The sequence below is a fragment of the Akebia trifoliata genome, chromosome 16 (genome assembly GCF_017979445.1).
Source record: "Akebia trifoliata isolate Shusen 1 chromosome 16, ASM1797944v1, whole genome shotgun sequence".
Classification (NCBI taxonomy): domain Eukaryota; kingdom Viridiplantae; phylum Streptophyta; class Magnoliopsida; order Ranunculales; family Lardizabalaceae; genus Akebia; species Akebia trifoliata.
In genome coordinates, this window is record NC_141390.1 from 21,900,704 (window position 1) to 21,922,174 (window position 21,471).

General features: G+C 32.0%; 1 protein-coding gene across 1 annotated transcript in view; it reads right to left on the reverse strand.

Moving 5' to 3' along the window:
• Positions 1 to 5,204, reverse strand: part of LOC147382853 (uncharacterized) — a 72,350-nt gene extending 67,146 nt beyond the window's left edge. The window contains exon 1 of the mRNA XM_086427681.1: positions 4,976 to 5,204. Within this exon, the coding sequence (XP_086283807.1) occupies positions 4,976 to 5,190 (215 nt within the window). The 5' untranslated portion in view covers positions 5,191 to 5,204. The remainder of the gene's footprint in view (positions 1 to 4,975) is intronic.
• Positions 5,205 to 21,471: the final 16,267 nt, after the last annotated feature.

A 21,471-nucleotide genomic window follows, 5' to 3' on the forward strand; every position in this document is an offset into this window, starting at 1 on the left:
ACAGACCATGACCGTCGTTTTTTACAACACTTTGTTGACACGTATCAACCGTCGTTCACTAAAAACGACATCGTTATTTACAACTGCTCTTGCGACGGCGGGGGCCGTCATTTTTCTTAAAAAACGACATATGTTACTAGTTACAATACTTGATACAAAATATCATCATAAACCTTGGTAATTACTTTCTAAATAGAATTTTTTTTTGCAATATCTTTATTCCCTTCAGATTGACTGGTCACCAATCTACTTCGATCTTTTGATCCGCCTGTGTAGTTCTCCTTCAAAAATCCTTGTAAGCCATCCATTTTCATTCCAAAATGCGGTATATCTGATTGCAACTCCAATAACCACTCCACATCCATATCCAATTAACATGAATTTCCAATCAAAACCACATGTACACATTGAATCCTTGAGCTGTTTGAATATTGTTGGTGGCGAAATCACCCCAACACCTATACATTGCCTTGATAATGGATAACCACATAATCCTGGATTACCTTGATAAGAAGCATTTGAAAATGTATCAAATTGTCTGTTTCATGGTATGCTGCCGACTAGATTGTTCTTTGTCATGTTCAACATGGCAAGGAACGTGAGAAGAAGTAGTTGCTAAGAAATCTCCCCCGAGAGCTTGTTTTGTGAGAGATCTAATGACTCGAGCTGTGCCAAGTTTCGTTGTGATGATGGAATGAATTCTGTGAGGTCATTATGACAAAAATTTAACAGAATAAGCGATTTGAAATCTCTGATCACTTCTGGAATTCCACCTTGGAATAGATTTTTAGAGAAATCTAGAGAGGCAAAAGTGGTCAAGATCTTCTCTAATACCATATGATGTCCTTTGTGTGACAACGTCATTGAGATACGATAATACCGATTACCTCCAATGTATAATTGAGACGCATTCCCCAACATCATCATCATCTCCTTCCAACTTTGAAAATATTTTGTAGGCAAAGGTCCTGTAAATCTATTGGAAGAAATGTCTATGGCATGCAACTTTTGAAAACCATAATTGTGTCACAGACGTTCAATAGGACCATAGAATATGTTGGATCTCAATATTAGGACTTGTAACGAAGGCAATACATCTAACTAGAAGGAGAACACGTCATGTAACTTATTATTTCCTAGGTTTGGAACCTCTAGCATTTTGCAATTGGCTAAACATCTTGGTAAATGTCCTTCCAATTGATTATAAGAGGCTTCAAAGATAAACATATAACTCAAATTGCAAATTGATGTAGGAAGTTCTCTAACTAATTCAATATCACTGAGTTTTCAAAATAATAGCTCTTTGCAGTCACCAAGTTCCACAAGTATTTGTCCAGTTAGAATGTTTGCAGACAAGTCTTAATATTGTAAATTTGATAGGTTTCCAATCTCAACAGGTATCTTCCCGGATAATCTATTATTAAACAAGAACAAGGTTGAGAGATTATGGAGAAGCCCAAATCCAGGAGGGACTATAGCAATACATTTATTGTCATTGAGATGCAATGATTGGAGTTTGGTAAGATACTTGATATCTGATGGAATGGATCCCTCTAATGGATTATTGTCAATGAGTTACGAAAGAGTGAGAGCTTTGTCAATGAAGCCATGCCCTTAAACTAAATCTGGTCTAGATTTGTTAGATGGTTTCCAGCAAGTGGGAGAGTTTGTAAGTTTTTTAAATTACTAAGCTCATGTGGAATCACACCAAATAGGTTATTGTATTGAAGAAACATAGATTGGAGAAGCAAGAGGTTTCCTATCTCAAAAGGGATCGTACATGTAAAATTCATGTAACAGGGAGATTCAGAATATAGTAGAACGGCTCCCCGAGCCCATGGTCGTAGGCATGTTTGCGAACCATGTAAAAAATTCCTTGGTGTTCTTTTTTGTACTTTTAATAATTTTAATAATTTATTGGCGTATCTTGATAGGAGTTGTAGATCTCGAGGTGAATAAAAAAAAAACCTCTACAATTCATATTTTTCATTTTTTTTCTTTCAACCTCGCCACTAGATAGGTCTTCTTAAGATACACACAATGAATATATTATAATTGCAATATTAACACAATGCACGGGACCATGCCTGAGGAAGCATAGGTCCTCAGGAAAGGAATAAACTCTAATACTTTGATTAATTTGTCTTGATAAATGCCGTAAAAGTCATGCCATTTTTTTTAAAAAAATTTTTCTCTAGGACTTGAAAGGATTAAATTTCGTACCAAGGTCTTCTAGTCAAAATCATGAGTGCCATGCTTTTAGAATCTAATATAATGAAATCAAAGTCTACTAGACATTTTGGAAGGATTAAAAGACATAGACTTGCTTCTTTATGATAGATTTTTCTCTTTGTTTTCTTGGGAAAGATAATATTTGAAAAATGAGATAACTTTATTTATAGATGTATGCTACTGATTACAATAGTTTATACGAACTTTCATCAAACACATTGGTAAAATCGTTTATATTTAAACTGAACTTTTTTTGGACAACATTTATTCTCTTCGATTTACTTGGAGTCTATTGATCCTCTTTGACCTTTTGACCTGCCTGCATCTTTCCCCGTCAAACATCCTCGTGAGCCATCGATTTTCATTCCAAAATATGGTATATCCAATTGCAATGCCAATAACCACTCCACATTCATATCCTATCAACATAAATATTTTCCAATCAAGGTCACTTGTAGATGTAGAATCCTTGCGTTGTTGGAATGTCGTTGGTGGTGCATTGACATCTTGACAAAGCCTTGACAATGGAATTCCACATAATCGTGAATTACCCTCATAAGAAGCATCTGAAAATGTATCAAATTGTTTACCTCGTGGTATGTTTCCTTTAAGATGGTTATGTGTAAGGTTCAACACTGCAAGGAATGTAAGAAGAAGAAGTTGCTGAGGAATCTCCCCTGAAAGCTTATTTTGCGAGAGATCCAATGACTCAAGCTGTCTCAAGTTCCCCAATGAGGATGGGATGGAACCTATGAGGTCATTGCGAGACAAATTTAGGAGAATAAGTGATTTGAGATCTCCTATCACTTTTGGAATTTCACCCTGGAGTCTGTTGTTGGAGAGATCTACAGAGACAAGGGTGGTCAAGATCTTCTCTAGTGCCCTTTCTTGTCCTTTGTACGAGAGGATAATTGAGAGATTATAATATTGACTCTGTTGCTCTCCAATGTACATTGGGGACTTTTCCCTCACCATAAGTTCATTTTGTTGTGGTGTCATCATCGCTTTCCAACTCTGAAAGTACTTTGCAGGGAAAGGTCCCATAAATCCATTGGAAGAAATATCTAGGACATGCAAGTTTTGAAAACCAGAATTGGTTAGAGGATTTTCAACGGGACCATAGAATATGTTGGATTTCAATATAAGGACCTTCAATGATTGCAATGACTCTAGCCAGAAGGGGAAGGTATCATGTAATTTATTGTTTCCAACGTCTAGAATTTCTAGATAACTCAAATTAGTCAAACATCTTGGAAAAGATCCTTCCAATTGATTACGGGAGGCTTGAAAGATATTCAGAGAACTCAAAATGCAAATTGATTCCGGAATTTCACCATTTAAATCATTATCATTGAGTTGCAAGAATGTTAACTTTTTGCAATCGCCAATCTCATGAGGAATTTTTCCAGTAAAGTTATTGTTATTGAGTAGCAAGGATTGGAGATGGGTCCAATTGGACAGAAAATGTGGGTAGAGTTGACCAGATAGTTGGTTATTATTGAGTTGCAAGGATTGGAATTGAGATAGAGAGGCCATGGAAAGAGGCAAAGGACCATATAGGTTGTTGAATGATAGGTCGAGGAAAGTAAGGTTGGTGCAAAATCCAAGCTCATTGGGAATGTTGGAATTCAAGCTTGTATTCAAGAGAAATAGGGAGTCGAGCATCCTAAGATTACCTATGGAAGATGGTATGGGCCCACTAATAAACGGGTTATTAGATAAATCAAGGAGCTTGAGGTTAGTTAGAAGACCAATTTCGTGGGGAATGCTGGAATTCAAGTTTGTATCCGAGAGAGAGAGGCTCTGAAGCATCCTAAGGTTACCTATGGAAGATGGTATGGGCCCACTAATAAACGGGTTATTAGATAAATCAAGGGATGTGATGTTAGTTAGAAGACCAATTTCGTGGGGAATTCTGGAATTCAAGCTTGTATCCGAGAAAGATAGGATCTGAAGCATCCTAAGGTTACCTATGGAAGATGGTATGGGCCCACTAATAAACGGGTTATTAGATAAATCAAGGAATGTGAGGTTAGTTAGAAGACCAATTTCATGGGGAATGCTGGAATTCAGGCGTGTATTCGAGAGAGATAGGGAGTAGAGCATCCTAAGGTTACCTATGGATGATGGTATGGGCCCACTAGTAAACAGGTTATTAGATAAATCAAGGAGCATGAGGTTAGTTAGAAGACCAATTTCGTGGGGTATCTTCCCATTGAACTTGTTCATTCCCAGATCCAGGAATTGGAGTTTGGGGCAGTGAAAGATGAATGGGGGAACCTCATGTCCCAGTAAGTTATTATTGAGGTAGAGATCAGTCAATGATGCCATGCCCTTAAACTGATGAATCGGATCTGGATTCCTTAGAGAGTTTCCATAAAGATAGAGACTCTGTAAGTTTTGTAAATTACTAAGCTCATGTGGAATCGCACCAGATAGGGAATTGCTATCAAGAAACAGAGATTGGAGATGTAAGAGGTTTCCTATCTCAGAAGGGATCATACCTGTGAAATAGTTATCACTCAGATAGAGAGAAATGAGTTTTGAAAGAGACCCTATTTGAGTTGGGATTTCTCCATACAAGTTGTTGGAGGAGAGAATTAGTAAGGTGAGATTGGGGAAGGCTGAGAAGTCGAATTCATCAAGAGTTCCATTGAGGTTATAACTTTCGAGGTCGATCTCGATGATGCTGTCGAAGTGGTTGTCGCATGTAATTCCAGCCCAATTGCAAGTATTACTGGAGGTGGTGGTGGTGTTGGTGAGATCATCAGACCATGAATCATCAAGAGAGTGAGAGTAAGAGATCAAACTCTTTTTCCAAGTCAGCAAAGCTTCTGCTGCTGATGATGCTGATGCAGATGCTCCTTCTTGTTGTATTATTATTATAAGAACAAAAGCTAAAAACAGAGAGACAAAGAAGAAAGTCTTATTCTTCATCTGTGGTAATGTTATTTCCATCAGACTGACTTGAATGTTAACAAAAAACAGATCTTCTATTTATAATACAAAAAACAGATCTTCAATTTATAATACAAATAAGAGCTGCTATTAGCACCCAACTTTTAGTTATTACACCCCACTAAAATTTAAAATAAAATAATAATAGTTGAGAATAACTAAAATAAATCAATAGTAGCTATCAAACAAATACATGAAAATTGTCACATGGGTCCAAAAAAATGCTACGTGGCATGAAATTGTGTGCCACTTGACCTTCGTTCTGGATCCCTACTATATCCCTACTATTTTAATTATCATACCGCTTATGTCCGTCCAGTTTTTAGTGTATGTTTGAGGCACTACGTACCCTCTAGACCTAAGTCTTGTTCTTCATCATTTTCAATATCTTCTTTTCTTTATTAAAATTTATGTTATTTGAGGACTTATCAGTGTAAAATCATCTTATATTTATAATAAAATTATTACATGGAAGACAGCAAAGTGTACCCAACAAGAAAACAGAGCGAGCACAACGTGTCTCTCATGTTTGACTGCAACAACGTTACAACGTGTCTCATGTAAAAAACTTTTTTACTGGTCTTTGTTCTTTAAATTGAAAGTATATAACTACCCTTATAATTCTTTCATTCATATAAAATCAGATGAGATGTTCGTAAGTGAATATCTGAGATACAACCCTATCTTTTTCAAGCAAATGGACATCAACTCCTTTGGCAGAAAATGGACATCAACTCCTTTGGCCTAGGTATCTCCAAAGAGACTAAGAGAAAATGATCCAAAATGCTTTTTTCATTGACCTCTAGCCAAACACTTTTGAATTATCACTTGTGATAATTTGACACTATTTTTTTGTACGCTCAATTCACAGAGTTGTACAAAACCATAATCATTTGTCCTTGTGTATTTCGAAGCAATGGGTTTACAGTTCTATAAAGGGAACATACAGAAAATAGCATCATATTATCACCATTCTTTTTGGAAAGTAAAAGATGACAGATTTTTTGGGTTAAAAAAAAAAGATTTATTTGAAAGAGCTCAGCGAGTACTAATGGATTTGTGGGAGAAAAATCAGAGGATTTTTGCCCATTTAACCTTTTTTTGTTTTGGGTACTTCCAAGAAGAGTAAAATTCATGGGCATTACATAAATTTAAAAACACAAGGGGTGTCTCCTATATTTCACACAATCATGAGAGCTATGTAAAAAACCACCTTATCTTGGGTCTTCCATTTCAACCTGATTGACTCGAGTGTTTCTAGGTACTCCAATTATCCATCATGTCCAGATTGGTAAAGTTATGAAGTTAAAGACTACATAATTTTTGAAAATCATTTTATTGTAGGGACACCATTGGGGTAAGGAGCATGGCCCATATTGCAACAAGTGATATTGGGATTATTTTAGATTATTACAATAAAAGAAAGTTCTTGACATTCAAAAAATTACAAAAAGTATACAAAATACTTTCTTCCTTTACAGTCGTCATTGGAGCGACAAGGCTCATTTTGGACAAATGTTTTGGGTATTATTTATTTTCTTTAACACGTTAGTATAGTTTTTCTTAAGAATAGTCTTTTTTTTATTTATAGTATCATTTAATTTTTTACCTTAAAAATTAAATAAAAAATAATGACATTTATATAATTTAATTGAAACTGTGAATCTTATAATAATTAAGATGCCATTTTTCTCCCCCCAAAAGATATCAAACCTCAAAAGTAGTTACGATTTTCGGTGAAGCAAAGATGAAATATTTTTGGATATAAAAACAAAATTTATCAATGAGTGGTTGACGGCAAATTGAATAGATAAAATATATTTATCCTACAGATTGAAGAACTTGAAGATTGATAGCTTTGTACGAGAAAAATTGAATGATTTTTACCCATATAAATCATTTTTTTTAAGACTTTTAAACTAGATTGTATGAAAGTGGTATCTCAAATATTCACCATAATCATGAGTACATCAAAATCACCATATTTTCACATGTGAAAAATGGGTAAATTCGACGTGATTATTTTGAACACTACATGAAAAAGGGGTGAATTTGACGGACCTTACTGTCGAATTTACCTCGTTTTCACATACCACTTGAGGCGCCCATTGCATCCTGTTTGGCTGGGGCCTCTCTAGGTATTCCATTTGTTGATCATATCAAGAATGGCAAAGTTCATAAAAGCAACATGTATATAATTAAAAATAATTTAACAACATTTTATTAATCAAATGACATAATGGAAATTATGAAGTTAGTAAGTAAGGATTTTTTTATTATTTTTAATTTTATTAATGTAATAAAATAACGCATTTGTCGCTCTAAAAACTTTAAAAATATAAAAAGTCATTATCTTCTATAAATGTCATTGTTGAAGTCGTGGGACAACACCCGTGTTGGACAAGTCATATAATAATGATGTTTAGATATGTAAGTTGAAAATAAGGATTTTTCTTTAATGCAATAAAGTATAGTTCTAGACATTTTAAGAAAAAAGAAAGTATAAAATTTCCTCATCTATTTTCATGGTTGCTATTAAAGTAATGGGATGAGACCGGTGTTGGATAAGTCTTGCTAATTTTCTTCGATGCTGACTATAGCTCTTCCCACGAAGATACATTTTTTATATAAGAAGTATCAATGAATTATCCAAAATTTTAATAATGGCAATTATGTAATTTAATTAAATTACGGACTTTACAATATGGAGTAAAGTTATGAAGTTAAAGACTACAAAATTTTGAAAAATCATTTTATTTTAGGGACATCATTGGGGTATGGTGCATGGCCCATACCGCACAAGTAATATGGGGATTATTTTACATTATTGCAATAAAAGAAAGTTCTTGACATTCTAAAAATTACAAAAAGCATAAAAAATACAATCTTCCTTTATGATCATCATTGGAGTAACAAGGCTCATGTTGGACAAATGTTTTGGGTATTATTTATTTTCTTTAACACGTTAGTATAGTTTTTCTTAAGAATAGTTTTTTTTTACTATTATTTATACTATCATTTAATTTTTTACCTTAAAAATTAAATAAAAAATAATGACATTTATATAATTTAATTGAAACTGTGAATCTTATAATAATTAAGATGTCATTTTTCTCCCCCCAAAAGATATCAAACCTCAAAAGTAGTTACGATTTTTCGTAAAGTAAATATGATACATTTTTTGATAGAAAAATAAGATTTATCAATGAGAGGTTGACGGCAAATTGAATAGATAAAATATAATTTATCCTACAGATTGAAGAACTTGAAGATTGATAGCTTTGCAGGAGAAAAATTGAATGATTTTTACCCATATAAATAACTTTTTTTTAAGACTTTTAAACTAGATTGTATGGAAGTGGTATCCAAATATTCACCATAATCATGAGTACATCAAAATCACCATATTTTCACATGTGAAAAATGGGTAAATTCGACGTGATTATTTTGAACACTACATGAAAAAAGGGGTGAATTTGACGGACCTTACTGTTGAATTTACCTCGTTTTCACATACCACTTGGGGCGTCCATTGCATCCTATTTGGCTAGGGTCTCTCTAGGTATTCCATTTGTTGATCATATCAAGAATTGTAAAGTTCATAAAAGCAACATGAATATAATTAAAAATAATTTAACAACATTTTATTAATCAAATGACATAATGGAAATTATGAAGTTAGTAAGGATTTTTTTATTATTTTTAATTTTATTATTGTAATAAAGCAATTCATTTGTCGCTCTAAAAACTTTAGCATTATCTTCTATAAAGGTCATTGTTGAAGTCGTGGGACAATACCCGTGTTGGACAAGTCATATAATAATGATGTTTAGGTATGTAAGTTGAAAATAATGATTTTTCTTTAATGCAATAAAGTATAGTTCTAGACATTTTAAGAAAAAAGAAAGTATAAAATATCCTCACCTACTTTCATGGTTGCTATTAAAGTAATGGGATGAGACCGGTGTTGGATAAGTCTTGCTAATTTTCTTCGATGCCGACTATAACTCTTCCCACAGAGATACATTTTTTATATAAGAATTATCAATGAATTATCCAAAATTTAATAATGAAAATTATGTAATTTAAATAAATTACGGACTTTACAATATGAATAAAGTTATGAAGTTAAAGACTACAAATTTTTTTGAAAAATCATTTTATTTTAGGGACACCATTGGGGTATGGTGCATGGCCCATATCCCCACAAGTGATATGGGGTTTATTTTACATTATTGCAATAAAAGAAAGTTCTTGACATTCTAAAAATTACAAAAAGCATAAAAAATACAATCTTCCTTTATGGTCGTCATTGGAGTGACAAGGCTCATGTTGGACAAATGTTTTAGGTATTATTTATTTTCTTTAACACGTTAGTATAGTTTTTCTTAAGAATAGTCTTTTTTTTTATTTATACTATCATTTAATTTTTTACCTTAAAAATTAAATAAAAAATAATGACATTTATATAATTTAATTGAAACTGTGAATCTTATAATAATTAAGATGTCATTTTTCTCCCCCAGAAGATATCAAACCTCAAAAGTAGTTACGATTTTTGGTAAAGTAAAGATGATACATTTTTGGATAGAAAAACAAGATTTATCAATTAGAGGAAGACAGCAAATTGAATAGATAAAATATAATTTATCCTCCAGATTGAAGAACTTGATGATTGATAGTTTTGTAGGAGAAAAATTGAATGATTTTTACCCATATAAATCATTTTTTTAAGACTTTTAAAATAGATTGTATGAAAGTGGTATCTCAAATATTCACCATAATCATGAGTACATCAAAATCACCCTATCTTCACATGTGAAAAATGGGTAAATTCGACGCGATTATTTTGAACACTACATGAAAAAGGGGTGAATTTGACGGACCTTACTGTCGAATTTACCCCGTTTTCACATACCACTTGGGGCGTCCATTACATCCTGTTTGGCTGGGGTCTCTCTAGGCATTCCATTTGTTGATCATATCAAGAATGGTAAAGTTTATAAAAGCAACATGTATATAATTAAAAATAATTTAACAACATTTTATTAATCAAATGACATAATGGAAATTATGAAGTTAGTAAGGATTTTTTTTTTTTTTTTTTTGAATTTTATTATGTAATAAAGTAACGCATTTGTCGCTCTAAAAACTTTAAAATTATAAGAAGTCATTATCTTTTATAAATGGCATAGTTGAAGTAATGGGACAATACCTATGTTGGACAAGTCATATAATAATGATGTTTAGATATGTAAGTTGAAAATAAGGATTTTTCTTTAATGCCATAAAGTATAGTTCTAGACATTTTAAGAGAAAAGAAAGCATAAAATTTCCTCACCTACTTTCATGGTTGCTATTGAAGTAATGGGATGAGACCGGTGTTGGATAAGTCTAGCTAATTTTTTTCGATGCCGACTATAACTCTTCCTACGAAGATACATTTTTTATATCAGAATTACCAATGAATTATCCAATATTTAATAATGACAATTATGTAATTTAATTAAATTACGGACTTTACAATATGGAGTAAAGTTATGAAGTTAAAGACTACAAATTTTTTTGAAAAATCATTTTATTCAAGTGATATGGGGATTATTTTACATTATTGCAATAAAAGAAAGTTCTTGACATTCTAAAAATTACAAAAAGCATAAAAAATACAATCTTCCTTTATGGTCGTCATTGGAGTGATAAGGCTCATGTTGGACAAATGTTTTGGGTATTATTTATTTTCTTTAACACGTTAGTATAGTTTTTCTTAAGAATAGTTTATTTATTTATTTATACTATCATTTAATTTTTTACCTTAAAAATTAAATAAAAAATAATGACATTTATATAATTTAATTGAAACTGTGAATCTTATAATAATTAAGATGCCATTTTTCTCCCCCCAAAAGATATCAAACCTCAAAAGTAGTTACGATTTTGGTTGAAGTAAAGATGAAACATTTTTGGATATAAAAACAAAATTTATCAATGAGAGGTTAACGGCAAATTGAATAGATAAAATATAATTTATCCTACAGATTGAAGAACTTGAAGATTGATAGTTTTGTAGGAGAAAAATTGAATGATTTTTACCCGTATAAATAACTTTTTTTAAGACTTTTAAACTAGACTGTATGAAAGTGGTATCTCAAATATTCACCATAATTATGAGTACATCAAAATCACCCTATGTTCACATGTGAAAAATGGGTAAATCCAACACGATTACTTTGAACATTACCTAAAAAAAGGGGTGAATTTGACGGACCTTACTGTCGAATTTACCACGTTTTCACATACCACTTGGGGCATCCATTGCATCCTGTTTGGCTGGGGTCTCTTTAGGTATTCCGTTTGTTGATCATATCAAGAAGGATAAAGTTCATAAAAGCAACATGTATATAATTAAAAATAATTTAACAACATTTTATTAATCAAATGACATAATGGAAATTATGTAAGTTAGTAAGTAAGGATTTTTATTTTTTTTATATTTTTATTAATGCAATAAACTAACTCATTTGTCGCTTTAAATACTTTAAAAATATAAAAAGTCATTATCTTCTATAAATGGCATAGTTGAAGTAATGGGACAATACCTATGTTGGACAAGTCACATAATAATGATGTCTAGATATGTAAGTTGAAAATAATGATTTTTCTTTAATGCAACAAAGTATAGTTCTAGACATTTTAAAAGAAAAGAAAGTATAAAATTTCCTCACCTACTTTCACGGTTGCTATTAAAGTAATGGGATGAGACCGGTGTTGGATAAGTAGGAAGGGTCTTGCTAATTTTCTTCGATGCCGATTATAGCTCTTCCCACGAAGATACATTTTTATATCTGAATTATCAATGAATTATCCAAAATTTAATAATGACAATTATGTAATTTAATTAAATTACGGACTTTACAATAATGGAGTAAAGTTATGAAGTTAAAGACTACAAATATTTTGAAAATTCATTTTATTTTAGGGACACTATTGGGGTATGGTGCATGACCCATACTACACAAGTGATATGGGGATTATTTTACATTATTGCAATAAAAGAAAGTTCTTGACATTCTAAAAATGACAAAAACATAAAAAATACTGTCTTCCTTTACGGTCGTCATTGGAGTGACAAGGCTAATGTTGGACAAATGTTTTGGGTATTATTTATTTTCTTTAACACGTTGGTATAGTTTTTCTTAAAAATAGTTTTTTTTTTTTAATCTATACTATCATTTAATTTTTTATCTTAAAAATAAAATAAAAAATAATGATATTTATACAATTTAATTGAAACTGTGAATCTTATAATAATTAAGATGCATTTTTCTCCCCCCAAAAGATATCAAACCTCAAGAACTAGTTACGATTTTTGGTGAAGTAAAGATGATACATTTTTTGATAGAAAAACAAGATTTATCAATGATAGATTGATGGCAAAGTTGAATAGATAAAATATAATTTGTACTACAAATTGAAGAACTTGAAGATTGATAGTTTTGTAGGAGAAAAATCGAATGATTTTTACCCATATAAATCATTTTTAAAGACTTTTAAACTAGATTGTGTGAAAGTGGTATCTCAAATATTCACCATAATCATGAGTACATCAAAATCACCCTATCTTCACATGTGAAAAGGGGTAAATTTGACTCTATTATTTTGAACAGTACATGAAAAAAGGTGTGAATTTGACAAACCTTGCTGTCGAATTTACCTTTTTTCCACTTAGTACTTGGGGTGTCCATTGCAACCTGTTTGGCCTGGGTCTCTCTAGGTATTCCATTTATCAAGAATGGTAGAGTTCATAAAAGCAATCTATATATATATATATATATATATATAGGGAACAGTTCGGCAGCCCTAAAGTTTGCCAAGTTTTGTGCCAAACATTTTTGTAAATCACTTTTGATGCGGTTAGAAGTTTTGGAATAGGCTGATTTTTTGTGAGGATGATCTCTACAGTGAAGAGATCATCCTCACAAAAAATCAACTCATTTTGAAACTTCTAGTTTACAAGTTGAAGAATCGTGGATCGTCCTATTTTTGTAAATCACTTTTGATGGAGTTAGAAGTTTTGGAATAGGCTGATTTTTGGTGAGGATGATCTCCTCATCATAGAGACCATCCTCACAAAAAATCAGCTCATTCCAAAGCTTCTAACCCATATTTTGAAAAATGTTTGGCACCAAACTTGGCAAACTTTAGGGCTGCTGAACAATCCCCATATATATATATAATTTAAAATAATTTAACAACATTTTATTAATCAAATGACATAATGCAAATTATGTAAGTTAGTAAGTAAGGATTTTTTATTAATGCAATAAAGTAACGCATTTGCTGCTCTAATGACTTTAAAAGTATAAAAAGTCATCATCTTCTATAAATGTCATTGTTGAAGTAATGAGACAACACCCGTGTTGGACAAGTCATATAATAATGATGTTTAGATATGTAAGTTGAAATTAAGGACTTTTCTTTAATGCAATAAAGTATAGCTCTAGACATTTAAAGAGAAAAGAAAGTACAAAATTTCCTCACTTATTTTCACGGTTGCTATTAAAGTAATAGGATGAGACCGATGTTGGATAAGTAAGAAGGGTATTGCTAATTTTGTTCGATGCCAACTATAGCTCTTCCCACGAAGATACATTTTTTATATCAAAATTATCAATGAGTTATCCAAAAATTAATAATGACAATTACGTAATTTAATTAAAATATGGACTTTACAATAATAGAGTAAAGTTATGAATTTGAAGACAATTTTTCTTTTTGAAAAGTCATTTTATTTTAGGGACACCATTGAGGTATGGTGCAAGGCCCATATTGCACAAGGGATATGGGGATTATTTTACATTATTGCAATAAAAGAAAGTTCTTGACATTCTAAAGATTACAAAAAGCATAAAAAATCACTATCCTTCTTTAAGGTCGCCATTGGAGTGCCAAGGCTCATGTTGGACAAGTTTTTGAGGTGTTATTTATTTTCTTTAAAATGTTAGTGTAGTTTTTCTTAAAAATAGTTTTTTTTATTTGTACTATCAATTAATTTTTTGTTCTAAAAATAAAATAAAAAATAATGACATTTATATAATTTAATTGAAACTATGCATCTACAAAAAATTAATAAACAAATGCATTATAATACCTAAAGAAAAAGAATGATAGTGTAAAAATAAATTTCAACAATTGAAACAAATGTACTCATTAAGGCTTGCATCTAAATAGAACAAAAAAGTTGGAAATGAGACATACACAATTGGACTTATTCTAAGTTAAGATTTAATCAAAGAAAAAAAAAGATTCATACATGTCAATGAACACATTGAAAAATAAAATAGTTAAAGAAAAATTTTCAACAACAAATATGCTACCTAGAGCTGTATCTTAGCCTTATGTGATACTCTTAAGTATGTTTTGGAGTTGCATTGCTAACATATTCAGTCATCAATTTTGTTATCATATTTGTACGTACCTTTCCAAAGTTTTGACATACCTCGACCTAGGTCTTTTCTTGAGAAATTATTGGCAAATGACCTAAGTACCCTCATCTTTCAAATTCTAACAAATTTTTTTTTTTATGATTTTTCTCTCTAACATCTGCCATCTTCAACCCAAGGGTAGAATTTTTCACCCTCATCTTCAACCATAAGATTTTGTCACCTTCAACCTTCAATCATTAGGAACAAATAAAATTTTTGAGAAAATAAAAATTGAAAGATGACTGTTTTGGGCTAAAAAATGAGGGTTTTTGACAAGGGGTTGAAGTGGTAAAATATAATTTACCACGGAGATTGAAAAGCTTAAAGATGATCGAGCTTTGGGAAAAACATTAAGGATTTTTGGCTAGAGGTTGAAGATGAAGCCATCCAATTAATCTTTTGTTACTCTTCCAAATAAATTGAGGTCAAGAAGGCATATCCAATTCATCTTTTCTTAGTCTTCCATGTTGGAATTTTAGAAGGTAGAATTTGAAAATATTTTAATATTCAGTAGGTATTTGATCCAATGGTAAAACTCCAATCCCACATTTTTGTTTTTATTTTTTTGCTTTTTTTTTGCTTTAGTTGAGTGTTGTATTTGCCTTATGTTTTTAAAGTCCACATTGACTAGGAGTAGAGTTGATTTACAACTCTTATATGATTGTACTTCTATTAACTTTAAAGTTGATAAATGTAGAGAGAGGGCTCACGTGCACACACAGGGGCCTAAGAGGAAAGCCCAAGGTTCCAATCGCAATTTGGATCTACTGATCATAAATCTTTAATGCACAGATACAACGTGTACACAAGGGGGGTGAAAATCTATTTAAACAATCACTTCATCTTTTCTTTAAACCCTTTACTTAGTCAAATTTAATTTCAATTCTCTAGTCTCTTTCTCGTTATTTCTCATTGTTTAATCATCATTAATATACTTATATATTACATTGTGAGACCACACAATTAGTCGAGTTCGAAGTTATGTTCTGATTAGAGTGGACGTCTACAAAACTATGGTACCGTAGTAGAAGAAAATTTTCTTTAGGATAATATTTCGTGCATGCCTCAAGCTATTATTAAAGTTAAGTATTTTCTATTATATTCAATTCCAAAATCAGAAATTCTCTCAAACTTCTTCTCTCTCCTTTCATAAGAAATTAATACCCATTTTCCAACAATCTAAAACGAATATTTTACATTTACTAGTTTCTATGAAAATTGAGACAGTCTCTAATTCCTAAAACCCAAAAAATTCAATGGTAAGAATTTTAAATTTTAGTAACAAAAAATATTGCTTTATTTAACAACGTTGCGCTTGACTCATATTATCATCTAAGAACCAGTTTCTTTGGATGATAATAAGGAAGACCGAACTAAATGAAATGAAAAATGAAAAATAAAAAATGGTAAAATTCCAATTTCATGTGCCAGAATTATATATCATAAATGGATTAAGCAGTATTCTTTATAAGGTTTACTCCTCTGTTGAATCTACTAGAACTTGATGGGAATGTCTTGAAAAGAAATACATTCTAGAAGATGTCAAGACAAAGAAATTTATTGTAAGGCATTTTCTAGACTTTAATATGGTAGATTCTTAGTCCGTAGTATCACAAATCGAAGGTCTCCAAATCATGCCTGTTTAGGTATTTGATTCAATGGTTTTACTAGTATTTGTGTTAAATGAGTGATTTCTATATTTCCTTACAAATATTTGGAAAGAAAATATGATAAAATAAGTTTTGACAAAGTTTTTGGGAAAAACCCAAGAGGAAATCTCGAAAAACACAAGTTTCACCCCTTGGACCGTCATTACGGTGATTGTTAATCACTGTAATGGTTTATATCAATAATAAAAATTTCAAAATCGTTGTTGTCTAAACGGCTATGTCAAAATTGCTAGTTCCAATATCGCTACTATCAAAATTGTTATGTCAAAATTGTTATTTTCAAAATTGCTATCTCAAAATTGCTATTTTTGTGGTAGATTTCAACACAATCCCAAGACATATTATAGCGGCTATATTAGACACATTTAACAATTTATTTTAATTAAAAATATTTAAGTAAATGTCCGTTTACTTTAAATTATTTAATGAAATTAAGAGAATACCCCCCATTTGCAAATAATGGAAATTGTTTAAAAATCAAAATCTCAAAAGATCAAAATCAACTTTTTGGCTTAAAAAACAATATGCGAACTTCGGCGTTTTTGTCAGATGTTCAAATGTCTTTTTTTTTTACCTCCGTTTGAATTAAATTCTAAAAATTATATGATGTCAAATCTCATAATTAAGACTTTCATTTTAAAAAATCTATTTTACATTTAAAGAACTTTGAAAAATCACACGTTCAACACTTAGCCAAATTTTTACAACTTTTCATAGTTTGAACTATTTATTATTTTATTGCATTTTTCGAGTCTTTTCTACTCAATTAAGACCATCAAATAAATTTGGTTGATACTATAAAATCTTAAATATTTTTAAAAAATGTGTACTTTGATAGATACCTAAGAAAAATAAATGATTGATTAATTGATTGATGGATGGATAGAGAGAATATATGTTCTTCACTGTTTGATGGGTCAATGACTAACATTCTCAATGACTAAGTCATGTGAGACATAATTAATTGATAGATGGATGAAAATGATATCTGACGATTTCACAATCATGTGAGATACGATTAATTGAAGGATGGATAGATTGATGTATACAATATAACGTTGACTAGAGATCATTACCATTGTTTATATTTTTGAAACAAATAAATTCTATATATGTACTCAAAACAAAACTACTACGTTTACCAGAAAAGGATTGTAGAAATCTTAGAAAAAGTGATGTGTTACTATATTTCTAGAAGCGACGAGTCTTCTATGCAGAGAAAGATATGGGCCTTTCTAATATCCCAATTGGGTTACCTTAGTTTTGTTTAATTGAATCATATTGTAGATAGAGATTTTGTTTAATTTTTCTCTACTGAACTGGTAATCAGGGCCATATTCTCTACATAACTGAATTTGGACTTCGTAGAGTTGCTGCTATACTTGGGTCATATGAATTGGTGTTGATATTACTTTGAATGGATCCTTCATAAAGCTAAACCTCTCAAATAAGGTTGGTTGCCAAGTTGTTCATAGCCTCCTGACAACATCGATCGACCACTACCCCAATTACCAACAACTACTACCAAACAAATAAAGATCATTAATTACCTTGATCCAACAATATTAGAGATTATTTGAGATTATCATGGAACCACTGGATCTATCTAGCATTGATGCACCCAGAAATGATATGGTTAGATTAGAGTTTTCTAGTATAAATTGATTTCTTCCTACTAGATTAGTTGTAAACCTTTTGAAATTTCTGAATATCAAAACAAGATCTCAAATTTTATAAACTTGGAGTAAATAGAGGATCCTCTTAAAGTTTGGGGATCCTATTTGAAGACCTAGAAATTATGCAAAAATACCCACTCAACCTCTCTTATCTCTAAACCTCTCCAAGAAGAACAAGAAGAAGTTCAAGACTACAAATCCAAGGGGGATAGATAGTGTAGTTCCATTGGTTGTAACCCCTCAGTCCCACTTCTATCCTCTTCACTCTCTTCTTTTCTTTTGTTGTAGAAAGTTCTAGATAGTTTGAAACCCTTTAGCTCAACCCGACATACTAATTCCACCCTCATGCATGGTATGTGAGGACCTTGGTATAAAGGTTGAGTGAAGGCCCTTTTAAATTCTAGAATCCAAAATAAGTGTGCCAAGATGCCAAGGGTGTGTTATTTCCTTGGCCCCAAATTCATGCGTCATGTAGCTATAATGTAGAAAATGGTGAAAGGGACACGACGGAGGCTTCTAATATATCTTAATCCATCTAAGAGAGTTCTGATCAATGAAAGATGAATGCCATAGTATGGAATACCTATTCAATTCACAAGACAATTTATCGAGGTGATAAAGGAAGGTGGTTAACCTCCAAATCAATCAGGAATGTATGATTCTAAGAACTTCATTCAAAATATGAGTCTTATCGATGCTGGTAAAATGTTTACATGCATAGTGTACTAATAGGATGAGACAGCTCATATTCGGATCACCATCCAATTATTCTGTCTCTTGAAAAAGAGCCATTGTTCCAAGACAAATCCGTTTTGTCTAGTTTTGGGCTGATAATGATTTTCTTGAGTAGGTACGAAATTCTTGGACAGCTAGAGCTTTGGGCTCTCGCTATTCAGGTTTTTCATGAAGCTGGAGAGGCTCAAAGGAGACTAAAAGAAACGGAATTTTCTTGGAGACTATTATTCTGCAGGCAATCAACTTAACATGTATTGCTCTTATGACCTTCTATGTTTTCAAATTTCCATCCAATTTGCCTTTGTAATTTTCGATATATAATTATACCTAAATTATGGTTAACTGAATTGGAAAACTATTGCCCAATTTTATACCTAACAAGCAGGGAGCTTTTGCGAAAAGGCCATAATATATATCATAATATTGTCATAGCAAATGAGATAGTTGGGGACCTAAACAAGAAATCCAGAGTGGGTGACATAATCATCAAGCTCGATCTGTGTAAAACATACAATCGATAAACTATAGTAGGGGTTTCTGCTCATGGTGCTTTGTATGCTTGGTTATTCTGAATTGTTGATCAGATTGGTTACGGGATGTCTCTCATCAATGCATTTCTTCATCTCCTACTCTATTTCTTATTGAAAAAGAAAAGAGGCGTAAACAATTGCTGGAGGACAAGTAGATAGATTGTTTCAATGGCTCTAGAGGCATCCCGGTTCCATCCCATATTTTGCTGATGACATTTTGATAATCTGTAAAACGCCTTGCGCAGCAAGTGAATGTGGAGAAAAGGAAGTTTTATTCAACAAGCAAGTGTTAGAGGTATCCAAAATGAGAGAAGTAATGGGGTTGACTTGCAAAAAATTACCTTAGGGTTCCTTTTTACTCAGATAAGCTGTATAGATCGATTCTTGTTCTAATTTAGTGGATAAAATCTTGCCAAAGATAGAAGGGTGGAAAACTAAGCTTATATTGATGGGAAGATTAACCCTTCTTAAGCATGCGTTATCCCCTATTCCCATTTATGCGTTATGTATTTTAATAATCTCATAGTATATCATTAGATCTTTGGAATCCCAATTTGCTAAGTATTTCTAGAGAGAGAGAGAGAGATTGCACATAGAAGCAAAACTCATTGAGTGAGTTGGGAAAAGTTGGCAAGACCCATCAAAGAAGGGAGATTTAAGTATAAGGCTCCTAAAAGATATATATCCATAGATTTGGCAGGATTAATATGTGTTGGGAGACTTTAGAAGGAAAATGGATTATGAGTTCACCAGCTTAAGAAGAAGACTGATGACTTTTGAACGCAACCTGACAGCCACACTCAAAACTCACCGACGTGTCGTGCGCAAAGAACTGTAGATTCTGTCCCTCAGGATACACAACTACAGATGGCAAGTCGGTTGTGTATCCCGAGGGACAAAATCTACGGTTCTTTGCCCATGCCCATGCCACGTGAGTTTTTGAGTTTCCCTGTCAAGTTGAGTTAAAAATTCTGCACTCTAAGAAGAAATATTCAAAGAATAATGTCCTTTGCATAGCAACTTTACGTATCAAGAGTTCTGAGATATAGCATTCAATGGGGTCATTTCTGTAAATGTTTCAGAATTTATCCTAACAGGTCATTATTTATCACAGTTATGCATGAGTATTACAAAGTAGATAACATAAATGGGGAGAGTCCCATCTTTGAACAAATCCTTTAGAGGAGTCGTTTCCTTCTATATCTTTAGATCTTTCAATCAAAGAAGATTGGGGAGATGGAATCTGGGATTTTAACAAATTCATGGAAATCTAGACGTATTGGAGCCATCAACTTCAGGGTTATTTTCATCTAAATATGCAAGGGAAACATCAAGGTCAATGGGTGAGTCAAATGTATGCCAAGTGGAAGATGATTTGAAGAAATATGGTCCCCGTAGACATCAAAATTGAAATGAATCCTTGTCGTTTTTTAAATTAACGAAAGTCCCATAAGTTTAAGTTGGGCCATTGATTGGGACGGGACACATAGTTTAGATCTGGGCTTTAGTAAATAAAGCCCATGATCTAAATAAAAATCAAGTGATCCACACATTAAATATCGAGCCCTACACCCAAACAAAATGAGTTCAACCTAATAATAATCCATGAAATCCTTAAAATTGGATTTGGACAAAGTTAACCTTTGAAATAAATCAATCAAACATCTTTAAGTTAGGGTATAATTGGAAAGCTAAATTATCTTTAAATCTATAAATACAAGAGTCTCTCTCATTGAGAGGGGATCTGGATCACTTTCTCTCAGAAGACAAAAGCTTTCTCTCTAGAGAAGTAGAAGCTCTCAAACCCTCCTCCAGAGACAAAACAAAAGTTCTTCAGAGATTCGAACTCCTACTAAAGAGAAGATCAAGCATAAAACTTTTATCCAGAAGTCAAGAAAACCTTCTTAGCCGATAAAACACGAAGTCCGAAGAGAAGAAAATCTACAGAAGATCAAGCACACAACAAAACCATTATCCAAGCAACTTTCTCAACCGATAAAGCGCGAACTCTGGAGAGAAGAAAAGCTACATACATCGTCACTATTTTGTATTCGACTGTTAATCAGAGGAAACACTAAGATCTATATCTACTTTTCATCAAAAATCAATAAAATTATTTGCGATCATATTTCACAAATTTCAAGGTAGATCTGTAAAAAATTATTGTCGACAATCTCTACAAAAATAA